This window comes from Catharus ustulatus, chromosome 9 (genome assembly GCF_009819885.2).
Source record: "Catharus ustulatus isolate bCatUst1 chromosome 9, bCatUst1.pri.v2, whole genome shotgun sequence".
Classification (NCBI taxonomy): Eukaryota; Metazoa; Chordata; class Aves; order Passeriformes; family Turdidae; genus Catharus; species Catharus ustulatus.
Window position 1 is genome coordinate 32,661,525 of NC_046229.1, and position 18,620 is coordinate 32,680,144.

Consider the following 18,620-nt stretch of genomic DNA (forward strand, 5'->3'; position numbering starts at 1 on the left):
GGGGGAGCCAGCAGTGCCACGGCAGCCGAGTGGAGGCGGGCCCAGGGGCCCACGGCACCGCCCCTGCCGGGTGGAGGTGGGCCCGGGGGCCCATGGCTGCCGGGTTGAGGCGGGGCCTCGGCCAGCAACCGCACAGGGGGAGCTGGGGGCGGAGCCTCGCTGCAAAAAAAAAGTGCACCTTATAGTCCGGTGCACTTTATGGTCGTGAAATTACTGTAATCATGTTGTGCTGGAGATGGTGCTAAGGCTTGTCTTGGCGTACTTGTTGGGCCAAGAGTGTTTCCATACCCTTGTGTCCAGGGATCTGAGGTGTGTGTTGGAGTGGGAAGAGCTGGTGTATAGGTGTGTGCAAAGGGTTGAAGTTATCTTTCTCTTTGCATTTGCTAGATTGGCATAAAATTAAATTATAGCAAAAATGTGTCTTTAGAAATGCAAGGAGAAAGTTGCTCTATTCGGCTGTGGTGGGGTTTTTTTGGGTTTTTTTTGCCTGTAATAGAACATCACCTGATTTATCTCCTTCATAGTCTTCTGTGTTATACTTTTGCCTTGGAGTTGAAAAACTTTTTCAGAGAGCCATGACTGTTTAGAAAAAGGAGCTGAATCAGTTTGGAGAATGTGTAGGCTTTGTATTTGTTGGTGATTTTAAAAAATCTTAATATATGTTATAAAAAACCACCAAGGAATATATTGATAAGGAAAGAAAATGGAGACATCTTCTACTGTTTTAATTACCGATAAACATCTTAGTGTGGAATTAATAACTGAAAATATTGAGGTAAAATCTTTCATACTGGTTTGGTGAACTTTAAATCCATCTCTTTGACATCTTGTTTATGTTTTTTAGTTAATGAATTAATTCTTAAACAGAAGCAAAGATCTGAGGAGAAAAGACTCAAACTGGACCATTCAGTGAGTAGCACCGTATGTTCCAACTTTTTTACTTTATTTAATGATTCTGTGCAGTAATCATAATTAGATAACTAACATGAGCTTGCCCTGCTGAGCTGATGCTTTAACTTTCTTTAAGAGGGAATAATACCAATATCAGTGGCAGTAGATCCCTTCTACCTTGTTAACTCCTGTTCTTCCTGCCAGCAGTATGTGTAGAGAGAAGCTGTGTTAGCATAGGCAAGTGTCCTTTGATGTATTGCATATAACCTGGGAAACTGCCCATGGAAGTACACTTGTTGAAAGGTAATCATTTTTGTTCAGTGTCAGAAATTACAGCTACAATGTGAGCAGTGAATGATTAGAAGTGCTGTGGACTTGTCTGATCACATGTGAGAAGCTGTGTTCTGTCAGGAAACTGGAGGAATGCAAATACCAACCACAAGAGGGAGAAAGATACATTTGGTGTCTGGTGTTCTGGTTCACATTAAACTGCCTGGATATCACCTAGATTTGCTTCATGTCCCAGAATCAGAGCAGGATCTGCGTACTCAGTTCATCAGAGCCTCTCTACAGCACCTGTGGATGCTCTTGTACATTAAGACAAAAAAAAAAAAATGACACGAACCAAAAAACTTTCATATTTGTCCTACTATGTCTGACATCCTTTTGTAATTCCTAAGTAAGATTGCAAAATAATATTAAAAATCATGGAGCACCTGTTTTTAAAAGCTTATATTAAAGTGGTATTAATTTAGGGGGCTGTGTTGCAGAAGACGGTGCTGTCAGTGTTTGAAAAGAGCGTTCTTTAAAGATTCATTGGTTTACTCAAAGTAAGTTTTTTAGATTTATTATAAAATATGTATATACCACATTTAATATAAAATATGCATGAATCAGATATGTTTTGAAGTGCACGCAACTGACCCGAAGGCATTTGCAGCAGCTTCTTGGAAATTTGTTTTATTCTTTGAAAGCTACGCTTGTAGATGCATGTATTTTTGATAACTACCAATAAGTGGACAACCTGCCATGACTTCATGCCCAAAATAGTGTTGTGTCTTTTGGCAGCAATAAAAATTACGGACATCTATAAAAAGAGTAACATTGCTTCTGCAGCCCTTGTTTAATGTACCTTGTATTACATTTGGTATTAACGGAAGTCATCCAAGATGCATTGCAGCAAATGCAATTGTCATGGTCTCATTAAGAAATGATATTAAGGTGTGTTTGAACATTTGAATAATCTAGCAGTAGTACAAGTATCTAGTGCATTAGTCAGTTAAAATGTGTCTCAAATCCTGTTAATTTGCTTTAAAATAGTGGGTTTTTCCCCAGTTATTCCAGATTGAAATTGAATTTTTGACCTGAGTTGTTTTCATAGGTTCTGTTGAGCACGGTATAAAAAGTTGTGCATTCTATATGGATGTTACATATTTTATTTTTTTAATCTAGTTAATAGAAAAAAACTACAGCCTCTGAGAAAAAAAATCTGATGTAGACTGGATGGCATTTCTAGTTCTTGCCAATTTAAAGAACTTAATTTAGTGTCATGTCTTTTTTAGGACAGAATTTCTAAATCCAGCTTTGTTTCTTGCATGTTCTTTAGACATCTCAGCTGTTCCTGTTGGTTCCTGAGGCTTTTTGATGAAAGGCTGTGCTAGCATTAACCTGTTATTCAGATTTTCTTGTGCTTAAAGATACCTTTGTTTTTTTTTTCTTATTGACAAGAAGAGGAAAGAGCCTTCAGGGAAGACTGGGCTGTATATAGTAGTATTTTGGTCCTCTGAGGAGTCCCCCACAACTCCAAACCATTTGAATGAGATCAACCTGATAAACTCCATCTTCTTCCTAGCTTTCACATTTCCCTTACACTTAGAAGGAGTAATGTGAGAGGTCACAAATAGCTGGTAAATGAGCTGATACTACCTTCTTTGATTTGAGTTCATCGTGAGAATTTTACCTATTACTTGGGCTTAAAGTTAAAAGGTATTGGTGCATAACAGTATTTCAGATGTAATCCAACTAAGCTTGGATAAATGTAGAGGGTTTTTTTATTCCCAAAGAAACATGTTCTCAGAAACTGAGACACAGATCAGATAAAATCATTTCTCCCAGGAGCAGCAAATACACTTTCATGAAGCACGAGTATATTCCAAGTAAGGTAACAAGTTCCACAGAAGGTCAGAGGAGCCATATCCTGTACACATGGCAGAACTGGGAATCTGGATACATGAGTTTTACAAAGGGTTGAAATATTGCTGTGTTGCTTTTAATATCTCTCGTTGGACGGTTTATAAAGCCCTGGATGGCTTGAACTCACCATCTCTTCATTATCTTCTTCTCTTTTTAGAATGGCCACAGGTGGCAAATAATTCAAGATTTGTTGGGAACTGATCAAGACAATCTTGACTTAGCCAATGTCAACCTTATGCTGGAGCTACTGGTGCAAAAGAAGAAGCAGCTGGAAGCAGTAAGGAGTTTCTCTCATTTAAATGAACTGTGTATTTGGAACTCTTTTCTTTTGGTACCTTTTCCTGGAAGAAAGATTCTATTAGTGAATTAATTGATCAGTGTTTTTTCTTGTGTTTTGGTGTTTAAAAGGTGACTGTTTTGCTGACCTTTGTAGTGAAGTAACATTTCAGCTGGGATGCCCATAGCATGCTTATAATGCTATTGCTGGCAGGGTTGTATAAACAAGCAGGAAAAGCAGAAAAGGATAAGAGAAAATGACTCACAGAACATAGAAAAGCTGTGTTTTGTGCTCACAGAACACAGAAAAGCACATGAAATTTTCTAATTGCCTGTTGTACAAGTAAATATCAGATCTTTTAGTAATAAGCATGAAGAAATCCAGAATGTAGATCAAAGAATAAACACAGTGAGCATGTGAAAAGGATCACACCCTTTAGTTTCTGCTGGAACCAACAGAATCTGAATGACCACCTTTCCTGAAGGCTTTTTCGATATTTAATGCTTGAAAGAAAAATTCAGATGTCTTGTTTATGAAGCTAGTTTGAAGATTCATCCAATATGAAACAAACTGTTCCTATGATATAACTGAAGTGTAGTTGGTTTGGGTTAGCTCTCTGTGTATTTGTCCATTCCGTGTTCATTTCAAGTGATTATTTTCAGGTTATTAGAACCAGACCTTATAAGTTAGACTGGATTATTACAGATTTTGACCCAGTGAACTTTGAGTAGGAGGGTGGATTTTGACAGTGCTTTAAAACAGGTGAGGCAAAGTTGTATTGGGAATATCTTATTTACTCTTACAGAATCAATATTTACAATTTGTGGTTCCTATGGAAAGGAAGTAACCCCAAAATATGCTTGAGTATTAGCAGAATTATTATGTTGCCTTATTGCATGGGGACTTGTAAATATGTTTATTGTGGTTCAGTAAAGTTATGGTGGGGAAAAAGAGAATAAAACTTTTTTCTCTGTAAGCCTTTTTTTATAGTTTGTGACAAATCTGAAGCAAAGAAGGCATTTTACTGAGTGTATGAGTATATCTGATTATGAATATCTTCCAAGGATGCTAAGCCTAAAAAGTGAAACCCCACCTGACATTTAAAGAATAATTTAAAAGCATTTTTCTTGCCTAGCTTCCCTTTTATTATTGTCAGATCATGAGGAGTAAGAAGATGACCTCAGAAAAGTAGTATTTTTGCATTCAGAGTCTTTACTTTCCCTGTCTTCTCTGCCTTTCATGGATTTTGTGTACTCCTATGTCTTGATCCTTTTTGAGTGTGTGTTCACAATCCTTTAATAAGAAATACAGTAGTTTCACGAATACAAGCCGCACGGAGTATAAGCCGCACTTCCGGTGCCTCGACAATGTTGCTGTCTTTGTCAATAGATGAGCCGCACCCCGAATATTAGCCGCACTTTCGTTCGTAGCGAGAATCCGTGCGCAGCTTTCACAGATTAGCCAATTAGTAACAGGATTGCGGCATAGATGGCTTTACTGGCTCAGGGCGGGGCCAGGAAGGCTCGGCCCGCTCATGGTTGCCGACGGGGCCGGCCGGGTGCTACTGCAGCCGCCGCTGGGCTCACTGGCCCCCCCTCTCCCGTCAGCAACGCCTCGCTGCTGCGTTTACTCGCCCTGCCGGCGGGCCAGCCGCCGCTGGCAGGCACGCCGGCCGCCCCGCTGCTGCATTTACTCGCCCTGCCGGCGGGCCAGCCGCCACCGCCACTGCCAGGCATGCCGGCCGCCCCGCGCCATGTTAGCTCGCCCGGCTGGCAGGGCTGCCGCCGCTGCCAGGCTCTGTCGGTGGGGCGGCCGCCGCCAGGCTCGCCGGCCGCCCCCTCCCGTCTGCACCGCCACCGCATTTGCTCGCCCTGGCCGGCACTGCAGGCCCCCGCACCGCCGGGCTCCCCCACGCTGCTGGCCCCGATTCTGCTGGGCTTCCCCCGCTGCCAGGCAGCCCCACCCGCCGGGCTTCCTGCTTCTGCCATGCTCCCCTGCACTGCTAGCCCCAGTTCTCCCAGGCTTCCCCGCCCTGCTGTCCCGGGCTCTGCCGCCCCCCCTGCCCCGCCCTGCTGGCCCAGGCTCTGCCGCCCGCCCCCCACACTGCTGGCCCCGCCTCTGCCAGGCTTTCCCACCTCAGCCGGGGCCGACCGGGCTCCAGCTTGGCTTGGGGCTGCCGCGGGCTCTCACTTCCGTGTTGGCAGCTTTTAGAATATTGTTCATGTATTAGCCGCCCTCGAATATTAGCCGCACTTCCGGGTTTCCACCAAACTTTTGGTCAAATTGGTGCGGCTTGTATTCGTGAAATTACTGTATTTTGATAGGTTTTGAAAATACGTTTTGGAATGCTGGGATATGATTAGGGCCTTTATTAATGCTGGAATATAGGTCTTAGTCTTCTTTCCTCTTATGGTGCTCTTTATCTTGCCCTGTCAAGTTCTTGGCCAATTTGGGTGAAAAATACTATGCTGATGGCTGAGGTAAATAATCTGTCTCTAAGGTAAGTAACCTGTAATGTGAAAAATGTTAGAAAGAGACGGTTTCATTTCATCAGTGACTTTATTGTTGTCTTTCACTGGAGAAATCCTCAGCAGTAACTTCTACATAAGCATAAATGTAAGCTCTGAGGAAGGTGGGGTTTTTTTTCTATAAATACTTCATCCTTTAGTATGTTGATCATGAAGTGGATGCTAATGATTTTCCAGGTAGAAGGTGAGTCTGTGAGGAACCTGTATTCCAAAGTCCATTCCAGGTGCAGTACTCAAAGAAAAAATAATTGAAATTTATTAATAAGAACTGTTACTAGGACTGTTGCCTTCACAATAAAAACTTGTTGTGAGCCAAGCAAAACCTTAAGACCTGTGAGATAAAGTAAAACCACCTCTTTGAAAACTTCCTTAAGCTATTTTTCTCTTGCTAACCTCTAAATGAAAGTAGCTTCTGTGCTGTGTGGATTTCTGTGTGTAAAATGAATATTTGTTTCTCTTTATGTACATGGAAGAGTTACACTTTCTTATTTCCTGTGTTACAGGAGTCTCATGCTGCCCAATTGCAGATCCTTATGGAATTTCTTAAAGTTGCCAGGAGAAACAAACGAGAGGTAACTTGCTTTGTGTTTTGGTGGGTGAGGTGTTGTCTGCTGCTTTCTACCAGTGCATTTCTGTTGAAGTGATGCATTAGCCTGGCATTATTTCTGCAAAGAATATCTCAAGGCATGTTGGGGGAATCTCAGACAGAGGACACATGGGTTTGAAAGAAAATTAATCTCTTTGTGTGTGACAGCTTCAATTTTTAATAATTTGCCTTCTTGTCTCACCCTGGTGAAGGATGTGGGAACATAGAGACTCCTTGGTGTTAATGTACGTCAAGTTCTTGAAAGAAGATTGTTTTCCCAACACAGGACAAAAAGCAAAGATTGGGAATTTAGTGAAATTATTTTCACTACTAAGTTTTTTCCTTCAGTTTGCCAAATACCATGACTAATGTGGTGACATAAAAGAATTAATATTCTGTGCTTTTTCATTATTTATTCTAAAGTGAGTGTCTCAAGGAACATTAGAGTTCTGTAATCGCATACACAATCTTTCATGGTTTGGGACTCTTCCTTTATAAGGTCATGCAATGCATAAACCCTAATACCACAAATAGCCCAGAAACCTAGAAAAATGCTCGTGAAAACAGCAGAAGGATGAGCTCTCTTGTGATCTATCCATGGTTTCTGAGAAAAGATGTGATGAACTGAAGACCCAACAGTGTGACTATAAGGTCAAACTTGAAACCATGTGAATGTAATGAGTATAAGAAACCTGGATTGGTATAAGAAGCATGGATTGAGTATCTGGTTATGGAATCATTCCAAAGTGAGTCTGGAGTCTGTCCACCAACAGATATCCATGACCAAAACCAACAAGAGTTGTGAAAAGTCCAAAGAAGGACAAGAGCCCTGGTGAAGGGTCTTGAAAACGCCTTACGAGATGCAGCTCAGGGGTTGTTTAGTCTGGAGCAAAAGAGGCTCAGTGGGAAACCTCATTGCTCTACCTGACAGGAGATGGGGGGAGTCAGGCTCTTCTGCTGTGTCTCAGGTGAAAAGATGCAGGGAAGGTTCAGATTAGATACTAGAAAAAAAAAAATTCACTGAAAGAGTGGTCAGGTATTGGAGTAAATTGGAGATGGTGGAGTCACAGTCCCTGGAAATGTCCAAGAGACTTCTGGATAAGCACTGGGGCTGTGGTTTAGGAGTTAGTATGGTGGTGCTGGGGTGGTGGTTGGACTGGATAATCATGAAGGTCTCTTTCAGCATTGATTCTATGATTTTCAGTACCTGGGAAACATTTCCCATTTCATCTGCATGATCATGAATCATGTGTCTCTATCTCTTTGGCTTTTGTAATATTTTTTAAAGAATAGCATCTCCTTTTAATGCTAAAGAAACTTAATTTTGGCTGCAGATCCTCTGAAGACAGCCTTTGGAGCATCCTGAGGGCAATTGGGACATAAAGTTTATTTCAGATGCTCCATGGCCTTACTTATGTATTCCCTCTGTTGCCAAGATTTCCTCTTGTTATTTTGTAGCCCCCTTTATATTATGACGTGAAACACAGACTCTCACCCCTCCAAAGACTTCTGTGCAGGCCTGTCAGTTGTGTCCTTGCCCTAGTGCTTAGTGTCTGGCCTTGCTATTTATTTTGAGGGAAATGAGGACTTGTCAGACTTGTAGCAGTCTTTGCTCTCACTTGATATGGGTAAGAAAGATAAAAATCAGTGGGTAGATGCATGCAAAATACAGACCAGTCATTAGGATAGTTTTACATATCAAAATCTGTCTTGAGTAGTCAATTTACCTTTCACACATAGAGTAAATTACATCAGTTGATGCTTCCTTTTTGGTGAGTGAGAAGTTTCTCCGTGTAGCTGGTGGAGCTTGTGTCAAGTGGCCATTTCTGGAGGGAGTTTTGTAGGGATAATAGAGGAATTACAGTTTGGGTATCACAGTGGTGGTGTATCCAGACTGCAGAAAGCCTCAGGTGATGGCTTGGAAGGTGAGAAGGGGAAGGTTAAATGACCATATTAATAATGCAGTAAAAGTGGTCAGAACTTCAGAAGTTCACTGTAGTTTCTTTTGATACTGTGAAAGGTGACTGTTTAAGAATTGAGCTCAAGGAATATGTATGGACCCTGGAACAACGATGTATTGCATGTCATTGGGAATCGTGCAAGCAGCCTGATTGCGGAGAGGAACATGATCTGTTTTCCTTTCTTAATTCAGACTTGGTTTTACTAAAGATAGCTGAAGAGTAAATGTAATTTCACTCAGTAAGCCGTAGCTGTAAAGTGAAATTCTTAATAGATAAAAAAGGTTTTTTTTTTTAATGTATGATCCTGAGTTCTTATTTTTTTTTTGGCTTAAGTGTTTAGAGGAATTTGGTAACTTTGCTTCCTAAAATGCCTCTTGGAATTCTGTTTATTGCAAGATTTTATTTACAGGTTTCATTTACTACATACTGCAAGTTCTTACATAGGGGCTAAGGTACTTTTGTAAGTGAATACAGACATTGCCTCAGAGTTAGTGTACCTGTGTGGTATTTCACATGTTCAAAACAGATTATTAAGCACCTGTAACCCTCCTTGCCTACTTCGCTGATAAATTATGTATTTTTTTTTCTTGCATTTATGAAACGGTGACTTCTGAGCATATTGGAGTAGGTTTATGGCTAGAAGAAAACTTACCTTTTAGACTCATACTTGAAAATATTGGTGCAGTCAAATCTTTAGACAAATGCCTCTTTATCAACTTTTCATAATTTCTCTAGAAGATAAATATGAGGTTCAACACCTGCAGCAGTTTCTATTAGAAATCCTGTTTTGATCTGTTCATAACTTTTCAAAATGTTGATCTTTCAGGCTGGAATTTACTGCATGTATTTGCACAGCGGTGTTTGCAAGTCCTTTTTATTTTTTTGTGTTTTGTTTTCTTTTTGACCTGGAGCAGTACGGCAAAATAAATCCCCCATATGCGTACACAGTTAATTGAATGCACACTCTACAATTTATTTTTTTTTTAAATCCAGTGTCCTCTTCTGTTGAAATTAAGGACTCAAAATTCTGGAAGATCAAGTTTGATAATGAACTATTATGTCTTGGTGGTGGTGGGCATTTATTACTGTTTTCCAGGGAGACCAAGTGCAGCCACCTGTGACTTCTTAAAATTCTTGCTTCATACGCGGGTTGCGTAAATGCTTTTGCAGATTTAACTTCCTTAATTTTAAATGTTCATGTGTTCTTTCATAGGTGATTTTATCAGTTAATTCTCCTCACTTTTATGTTCAGTACTTTAATGAAGAGGCCTTGCTAATTGTCTGGTCAGAATTTGAATGTCTCCAAACAGTTAGACACCACCATATATATCATATAGATAATTCATTCCAAAATATTAACTCATCTACCTGATGGCATTTCTGTCGAGCAGCACCATTGCTTATTGAAGGAGAGTACTGAGCCTGATGATTAGTATCACATATCAAGTTCTGCACAGGTGCTATTCTATGTGTGCATTCGTATTTCCCTGGCCTGATGTCATTTCATTTTTATGTTTTGTGGGCTTTTTCTTTCTAGTAATGTGACGTTAAGTCTTGTTTCTAACAAACTAGGCCTGTTTCCTGTCTGCTAATATATAAGGCTGTTTTTTAGCTGGTAAACATCCTGGGACAGAAAAATAATCCTGAACTGTTTCAGGCTTGTGGCACCGAGTGCCTGCTCAGCATTTCAAAATTGTCATTGTTCTTTGCACCCTCAAATACCTTAAATACTAAGAATAAGAGGAGTTATTAGTTATTATGGGGTAATTGCTGAGAATTATAAGCATGAATTCTCCAGGGATGTCATTAGCTTGTGTTAATCACTTCAACCTGTCAAACTTTATGTTCTGCATGTGCACACATGGATGAGCTAATGAGTAAGCAAGAAGAGGTGACAGAACCAGAAATCAGTCATGCTCTTTTGTTGTCTTGTGATCTTGATTACATTTCAGGACTGCTGAGGAAAATGTATAGCTAGAGCAATCTAGTCCACATCCACTGCACTTACCTGTTATTTTAAATCTATTTGCATTTCTAAGTTACTGAATGAGAGATGTGAGTTCCAGAAGCAGTGATAAGAAGCCCTAGGATTCGGTGAATGTGTGAGCAGCAAACTAAAAATTATCATAGTGATATCAGTGTATAACAGCTGGCTCCCCTTGCTGCACTGGAGAGGTCTTGCAAAGAAAGAAGCCAAGTAGCAGCTACTACTGGTATATTAGACTCTAAGGCAATTTAGTCTGATTGTTTAAGCAGCTTTGTTCCCTTCCCCAGGTGTCTTTATCCCATGAGGCTTTTCTATCCGACACTATCACTGAGCTTTCAGAGCATATTTCTTCCATACTGTAGGATTTAAATGAGGGAGAGGAATATTCAAGATATGAAACATACTCCTACCTTTGGGAATTCTGTGTGTTAAATAACCTGGATGTTCTCAAACATTTCTGTTAGCTTTTCCCCAGTTATGAGGAAACATCACTTGGAGGAAGTATTGGTCAGAGAGAAGAAATATTCTCAGCAGATAAATGTGTTACAGATAGACTGTCCACATGTTTAAGAGGCTTGAATGCCCTATTTCACTAATGAAACTTGTGGAGGCTCAGGTGTTCTTGTCTTCATACCAACAAAAGCCTTGCACCTACTTCTAGTTGTGCAAAGACATTTTAACAGAGAGATGTTTTGCCAAAATAAGTGATATTTGCAATTAATTTATAGGACTAAAATTTCTGTAATGCCTCCATGCCACAGTTGCCCTGTATGTTATAAAAGGCTCTGCATCCAGAGCAACAGTGGAAAGAAAACCCAGAGACAGACAAGACTTCCAGATAGAGAAACTGATCTTATTGTGCATTGTTGTATAGGTACTGAATTCTACAGATAGAAATCAATTTCAGTGGTACCTTTAGAAAAGTTTCAGCTGTTAATAATGAGGTTTACACTTTGGTTTGTTAAAGCAGTACTTGGAAGAAGAGGAAGTAGGAAGATACTGGTGTTGGCTGGATGTAGCTACAGAACAGAATTTATTTACAGTGATTAGCTGACCTCCTTGAGGGGACAGGTGATAATTTTTGTCTCATCCTGGTTGGTGCAATGGCTTTGTATGTCTGGAAAAATGATGTTCCTTCTGGTAGTAGTCTCATCTGTTTGCCTGGGTCTGTGGTATATATTGTGATGACTGCACAGGGAGTCTGGATCAGAGCCTGGAAGGTGTGTTACTGAACGTAAAATGACCTGTGAGCTTCCAAAAAGTGTGAATCCAGATGCTGTGTTTGAGCTGCTTGTTAGAATAGTGTTGCTGATTTTGCAGTATTTCTGTAGGAAATAACTCCTGTTGTCCTTTGCTTGTGCTTTTTCTAGACTAGGAAAGACAGTTGGTCAGGGGTCTATGGCTCCTTGCCTTGTGCATTTTTCTAGGCTGTGTCTGTGGCACTGGGAGGCTCTGCTGAGCTTTTAGTTTTTTGCAAACACTTAAAACTGGCACCAGGAGACCCAGTGAGGACTGCTTGTTGTCCATGCTGTACAAACACAAAGCAGGAAGTTGCTGCCTCTCAAGGGGCCCTTGCTCTAGGAAAAACAGGAAGCACCAGGATGAAACCTTAGTGCTATACCTAGATAGACTTGTTAGTAGATGACCAACCAAAACCAAAATGCCGTGACCTGGTGTTTAGTATTGTGCAAGTTCTTGACAGCTTCTTGACTTGAACATCTGAAATTCCTTTTCTAGGATTATAAAAAAGTTTTGAAAGTGTAGCTTTTCTTTTGTATATATGCCCATATATGAAAACTGGGACCAGAATGTTACACACCTGCTTACTGCAGTTCATGCACTGGAGTTGAAATTGAGGTTTAACTACTGAATTAAGGACTTCCTCCTTGTCCATACTGGCCTTTTCATTTCTGGGAAGGTATCTGTGTCTGAAAAGAAAGTTTATTGTATATGCGTCTCTCTAAGCATACATTTCAGTATTCATTGGCAGTGCTTTTGCTGACTTAATCCAAAGTCTGACAGGTGTGATTCTGCCCATTACTGGGACAGGACTTGGCTTGCTTTCTGCACCCAACAGTGAAAATTAAATTAAGGGCTCTTAAATCTGAATATGCTGCAAGAACTATAATTCATTTAGTTTTCCTTAAATGTCCCTCAAAGGCTGGAAGTTATAAATCAGTCTCATTTTTCAAAGTTTAATTGGAATGAATGTGGATTGATTTAAGGTCTTTGATAGATTAAAACACTTAAATTAACATACCAAAAAACCAAAGGTTTAGGTGTGGACATTAATTCATTTGATGCTGATGGCGTGAGAAGACTCCCTCCTAAAACAAGGATGAAGCACTCTTGCCTGCTTTTTAGAGTTGCTGCTGTTGGGTAAGTTTACAGTAGGTTGCTACTAGAAGGAAGAATTGGTAAATAAATTCCCAGATCTCGTGTTCGTGGCTGTGTGCAGTAGTTAATGAAAGTTCCCCAATAAAAGGTCTCTGCTCTTGTTCCTATAAAAAGTGTCCTGTTTATATGATGTCAACAACTATCAGTTACAGTAGTTTCATGAGTATAAGCCGCACTTCCGGTGCCTTGACAATGTTGCTGTCTTTGTCGATAGATAAGCCGCACCCCGAATATTAGCCGCACTTTCGTTCATAGCGAGAATCCGTGCGCAGCTTTCACAAATTGGCCAATTAGTAACAGGATCGCGGCATAGATGGCTTTACTGGCTCGGGGCGGGGCCAGGAAGGCTCGGCCCGCTCATGGTTGCCGACGGGGCCAGCCGGGTGGTGCTGCAGCCGCCGCCGGGCTCACTGGCCCCCCCTCTCCCGTCAGCAACGCCTCACTGCCGCGTTTACTCGCCCTGCCGGCGGGCCAGCCGCCGCCGCCGCTGCCAGGCACGCCGGCCACCCCGCTGCTGCGTTTACTCGCCCTGCCGGTGGGCCAGCCGCCGCCGCTGCCAGGCACGCCGGCCGCCCCGCGCCATGTTAGCTCGCCCGGCCGGCAGGGCTGCCGCCGCTGCCAGGCTCTGTCGGCGGGGCGGCCACCGCCAGGCTCGCCGGCCGCCCCCTCCCGTCTGCACCGCCACAGCATTTGCTCGCCCTGGCCGGCACTGCAGGCCCCCGCACCGCCGGGCTCCCCCACGCTGCTGGCCCCGATTCTGCTGGGCTTCCCCCGCTGCCAGGCAGCCCCACCTGCCGGGCTTCCTGCTTCTGCCATGCTCCCCTGCACTGCTAGCCCCAGTTCTCCCAGGCTTCCCCGCCCTGCTGTCCCGGGCTCTGCCACCCCCCCCTGCCCCGCCCTGCTGGCCCAGGCTCTGCCGCCCGCCCCCCACACTGCTGGCCCCGCCTCTGCCAGGCTTTCCCACCTCAGCCGGGGCCGACCGGGCTCCAGCTTGGCTTGGGGCTGCCGCGGGCTCTCACTTCCTTGTTGGCAGCTTTTAGAATATTGTTCGTGTATTAGCCGCCCTCGAATATTAACCGCACTTCCGGGTTTCCACCAAACTTTTGGTCAAATTGGTGCGGCTTGTATTCGTGAAATTACTGTATTTTTTAGTACATTGTGAGCCAGTACATTGTAGAATAGTTGATTTCTTCGCTGTAATTTTGGAACTTGTAAGTGGTTTTGTAACTTCTTTTTAAATGAGATTTATGAATGTGGGGAACTAATGGTATTTTCTAGAGCTGAGTTCAGGCAGGACCCATGCTGTGTAAGTGTCACTTAACTTTACTACTAATCTTGGAGCTGTAGTACCACCTGCTATTCTTGCTATAGGTTTCAAAAGTGAAAATGAAATTATCTGTTATGGTGTAGTGATTTGTGAATTATCTGTGTCAGTCTAGTTCTAAACCATTGAACTTCTGCTGTCTGTGCCTCAAATTGAATATAAACAGAAACCTTCAGAGTACAGAGATTAGGATACATTTATAATGTCACTTCATTCAAAGAAGCAGCCATGTTAGAAATAGGTGGGGGCCCATCAACCCTTTCTTTTCCTGTTTTCAGAGACAGAAGCTTTTGATAATTTTAAAAAGGAAAATTAAAATGGTGAATTATTTGATGCACAGCACACAGATACTTGGAATGCTCTACTATAAGAGAGGTTTAAATTGTGCTTTTTTTTTTTAAGCAAAACCTGACACTTAAAGGACCAAATTAAGCACTTGAGTGAATAAGTCTTTGGGGGTAGCCTGCCAGATACTTTGGAATATGTCACCCTAAGAGTAATATGTCTTACCAAACTAGTAACTTTGGATTTGGGTAATTTAATATTCCATTGTAGGGTTGTCTTTGGAGAATGTGTTGTGCTTAAACTTTCAGTGGACTTAAGTCAGCAAATGTTTCTGGTCACAGGCCATGTTGCTGGTTCTCTGTAAATTTTTGCTGGGAGCTGAGGAGAGTCAGGTAGACTTCCAGTTCTGGTAGCTTTGTCAATTCTCTGTGTATTTATTACATTTATGTGTCTCAGTGAACCAGACTTGCACTGGAGCAGAGTTTTGTTGGGATCTCACACTTAGAGGATTGTGTGTTTCGGCCTTGTGAGGCTGGGTTTAGGCTCTGTAGGTGTTTCAGCGGGATATAGCTGCTGAATAAGCAGGTAAGTAGATTATGTCCTTGCTTAGGTGTAAACAGTTGTCAAGTCTGTGGCTTCAGTTGCTTGAGGTGAGCAAAACCAGCTTGCTGACTGACTAAAAACTTGGAGGATATTACATGTGGCGCAAAGAAGGGAAAGGAAATGTTGGCTGGTGGGAGGGGAAGTCTCCCTCTGACCCTTTTAGGTATAGCCCTCAAATTGACTGGAGTTTATGGTGTAGTCCAAGGTAAGTATTGCACCTTTGGAAGAAGTGATACCTTGACACCATGTGGTGCTTGCTCAGTGCCAGGAGCAAATCTTGCTCTGGTCATAACATGTTTTTTCTAATCTAAAAACTATGACAAAATTTAAATTGGCAGGTAACAGGCTAACAACTAGGATGAGAATTACAGTAATTTCACGACTATAAGGAGCACCCTTTTGACTAAAATTTTCCCCCGAACCCAGAAGTGCGCCTTATAGTCCGGTGTGCCTTATATAATGTACAAAGTTGCGAAATTTGCCAACCTGGAAGTGCAAACCTGCAACAGTCCCAAGCCGAGCAGAGCCCGCCTGGAAGTGCGAGCCCGGTGGCATCAGGGCAGTGCTGGCGTGGGGGGAAAGCTGGCGGCAACAGAGCAGCCCGGGCATGGGGGGAAAGCCCGGCGACACAGCCCAGGCGAGGGGTAAAGCCGGCGGCATCAGGGTTGCGGTGGCGCGGGGAGAGCCCGGCGGGGGTGGGCGAGAGTGCAGGGGCCCGCACACGGGGAGGGCACCTGGGGCTGCGTTTAAAGGCTACGCCAATCTGTGAAAAATGTTTGCAAATTGTGCACCTGCCAGTAATTCATTACTTTGTTGCACACGGCGCAGCTCCTTGCCGCAAAGAAAAAAGTGTGAGCCGAGCTGCGAGGGGGGGCGGGAGCAGGCAGCCCCCGGCCAGCAGCAGCCGCCCGGGGAGAGAGGGAACGGCCAGCCCCTGGCCAGCAGGAGCTGCGCGGGGAGAGAGGGAGCGGGCAGCATGGCGCTGCCCCGAGCCGTGGATGGTCCCAAACCACGGGCAGCCCCAAGCCGCCCTGAACCACCGTGAGCCGTGGCGGCCCTGAGCCACAGCAACCCCGAGGTGTGAGCCATGGCTGCCCCGAGCCCCGCCTCGCCAGCTGAGGGTGGGTGGGAGTGCCAGGCCCTGCGCATGGGAGGGCACTTGAGGCTGCATTTAAAGGCTACACCAATCTGTGAAAAATGTTTGCAAATTGAGCACCTGCCAGTAAACTCCACGATCCTGGGATTCTGTTACTAATTTGTTACTTTGTTGCGTGCGGCATGGGTCTTCACAGCAAAAAAAAAAGTGCACCTTATAGTCCAGTGCACCTTATGGTCATGAAATTACTGTAGTCTTGATACCTTTTAGCACAACAGTTTGTATTTAGTTGAAGGGTCAAATGATCCTTGTCTTTCATTGTGTTTTTTTCTGATTGTGATGGGACAAGTAGGAATGGTTTGAAAGTGAAAGAGTGTGGGTTTAGGTATTAGGAAGAAATTGTTCCCTGTGGGGATGGTGAGGCCCTAGCCACAGGTTGCCCAGAGAAGCTAATGCAAGGTGTCGCTGCCCATGGCAGGGGCTGGAATGAGATGATCTTTAAGGTCCCATCTAACCCAGACCACTTTGTAATTCTATACTCAGTGTTTGCAAACCAGTTATACCTTGCCTGAGACGTGTTAGACGAACATAATGATATTACTTTGAATAATGTGGCTCTCTGTAATAGACATCAAAATACCTCCTGCTCTTGTTTCGCATTGTTTCAAAATAACAGCTTTGTCTTGAATGTGGTTTGTATGTACACTTATGTTAATCTGTGGTTTTGAACTTCCTGCCTGGTGACTTAAATTGTGTAGCACACCTGCGGAGATAGTTCAGGTTCCTCTCTGGAAAGATTGTAATTTATCTTGGTGGTGGTGCAGTGCAGATTGATTTAGACTTCTCCCATTCTCTTATCCACAGCAATTGGAGCAGATCCAGAAGGAGCTAAGTGTTCTGGAAGAAGATATTAAACGAGTAGAGGTGAGGAGTCCAGACATTGTTGTGACTCTGGCAATTTTTCATTTTCATCAAACTGTCTGCCTTGCTGTGAGGCTGCTGGGTTAAATTTGTGTCATTTTAAGTCAGTAATGGGAAAATGAACACATGATGCTCTTTCTTTAATTTGTTCATTTAGTTGATGTGTGCAGGCTGCAGTTTGGTAGCTCTTACATAATAATTTCTTTGTGTTGGTAGTAAGTATTTAGAGTAGTTGCTATAAATCAACAGCTGGTATATTGATGAGAACTTAAGATTTTTGTATGTTACTGGCTGTTTACACAGGCTGTTTAAATCTTAGCAGCGTGTAAGTCTTAAAACGAAGAGGTGTTGGGGATTCAGAAGAGGGTTGTTATGCAGAGACTGGGCAGAAAAAAAACCAACTCCTGCTGCATGTCAAAACTGATTCCTGCTACTTCCTGGTATAGTTCTCATAATTCCTTAATGATGGGAATCTCTTGACATTTTTGCTAAGAATTGTTCTCCAAGAATTTGTAACCCCATCAGTGCAATCGTTCTGCCTTCACTGAGTCTTTAGGTTCCTTGTGGTCTGTTTCTCTATTCATTTTAGTGCTTAATCTTGCAGTAGGAAGCTGATGTTTCAGGAATACATCAGACTGCCACCTCTCAAAATATGATTCCCTTAAAGCTTCTTGGGAATCAGTTTGCAGGTCTGCTTCTCACTTCTTGCTCATCCTGAGCAGTTAGGATGTGTTCCCAGCTACCGTCCAAAAAGCCTTTTAGATTTCTTCATGCAATTAATATATGTGCTAATGAATTAGAAAAATGTAAATGTAACAACTGCAAGAATTTCCATTTTTCTGATAGTTATTTGGAATTTTGTCAAACCTCTTTTCCTAAATGTTTCTCAGCTTTGGTGAAATAAATATACATGTTTTAGAAAACATGTTAGCATGTTTTCTTCAGACTGGTGAAATAAGTCTTGAGATGCAGGAGAAATTATTCCCAAAAGCTGTGGGATCTCTCAAAGACACCATCTAGCTACCTGTTTCTCTGCTCTTTAATCAGGCATTTCAGTGCAGTGCAGCTGGGGTGTATGCCTGGGGTGTGATGGTGACCTTGGCTCTGACCTCTAAAGCCTGGGGTCTCTCTTGTCACAAATATCCTTCTTTCTACCTACCAACTAATAGGCACCTAGTGGGAATTTGAAAGCACAAGTAATAATTGTCCTGAGAACACTTTGCCCCTCAACTAATGAGCTACTGTGTCCTTCATAGCTTCTATTTCCCAGACAGATGAAAGATAGTCTCATACTGGGTACGCAGCAGTGACTTGTTCTGGGAGGGGCAAAGCAAACTTTGTGTGCAAAGTTTCTCTTGTGCAGTTGTCCCACAGAGGACTGACAGATCTCCTTTTAAGTCTGTGGCATCACCTTTGCCCTGTTGCCTTCTGACTGTTCTTGACATGACCCATTATCCAGCTTTACTTTCTAGTTGTGAAGGCTGTTATCTTGATAAGTTTGCGCGTATCGCAAAAATGCAGTTACAGCTTGCTTGTTCTGCCACATTTAAGGGAGATGCTGGGTTAGAGGC

At 42.8% G+C, this 18,620-nt stretch overlaps 1 protein-coding gene across 1 annotated transcript in view; it reads left to right on the forward strand.

The window, feature by feature from the left end:
* COP1 (COP1 E3 ubiquitin ligase) overlaps positions 1–18,620 on the forward strand; it is a 137,050-nt gene that overhangs the window by 16,610 nt on the left and 101,820 nt on the right. Inside the window, exons 4-7 of the mRNA XM_033067559.2 lie at positions 845–921; positions 3,242–3,361; positions 6,393–6,461; positions 16,993–17,052. Of these exons, the coding sequence (XP_032923450.1) occupies positions 845–921; positions 3,242–3,361; positions 6,393–6,461; positions 16,993–17,052 (326 nt within the window). The remainder of the gene's footprint in view (positions 1–844; positions 922–3,241; positions 3,362–6,392; positions 6,462–16,992; positions 17,053–18,620) is intronic.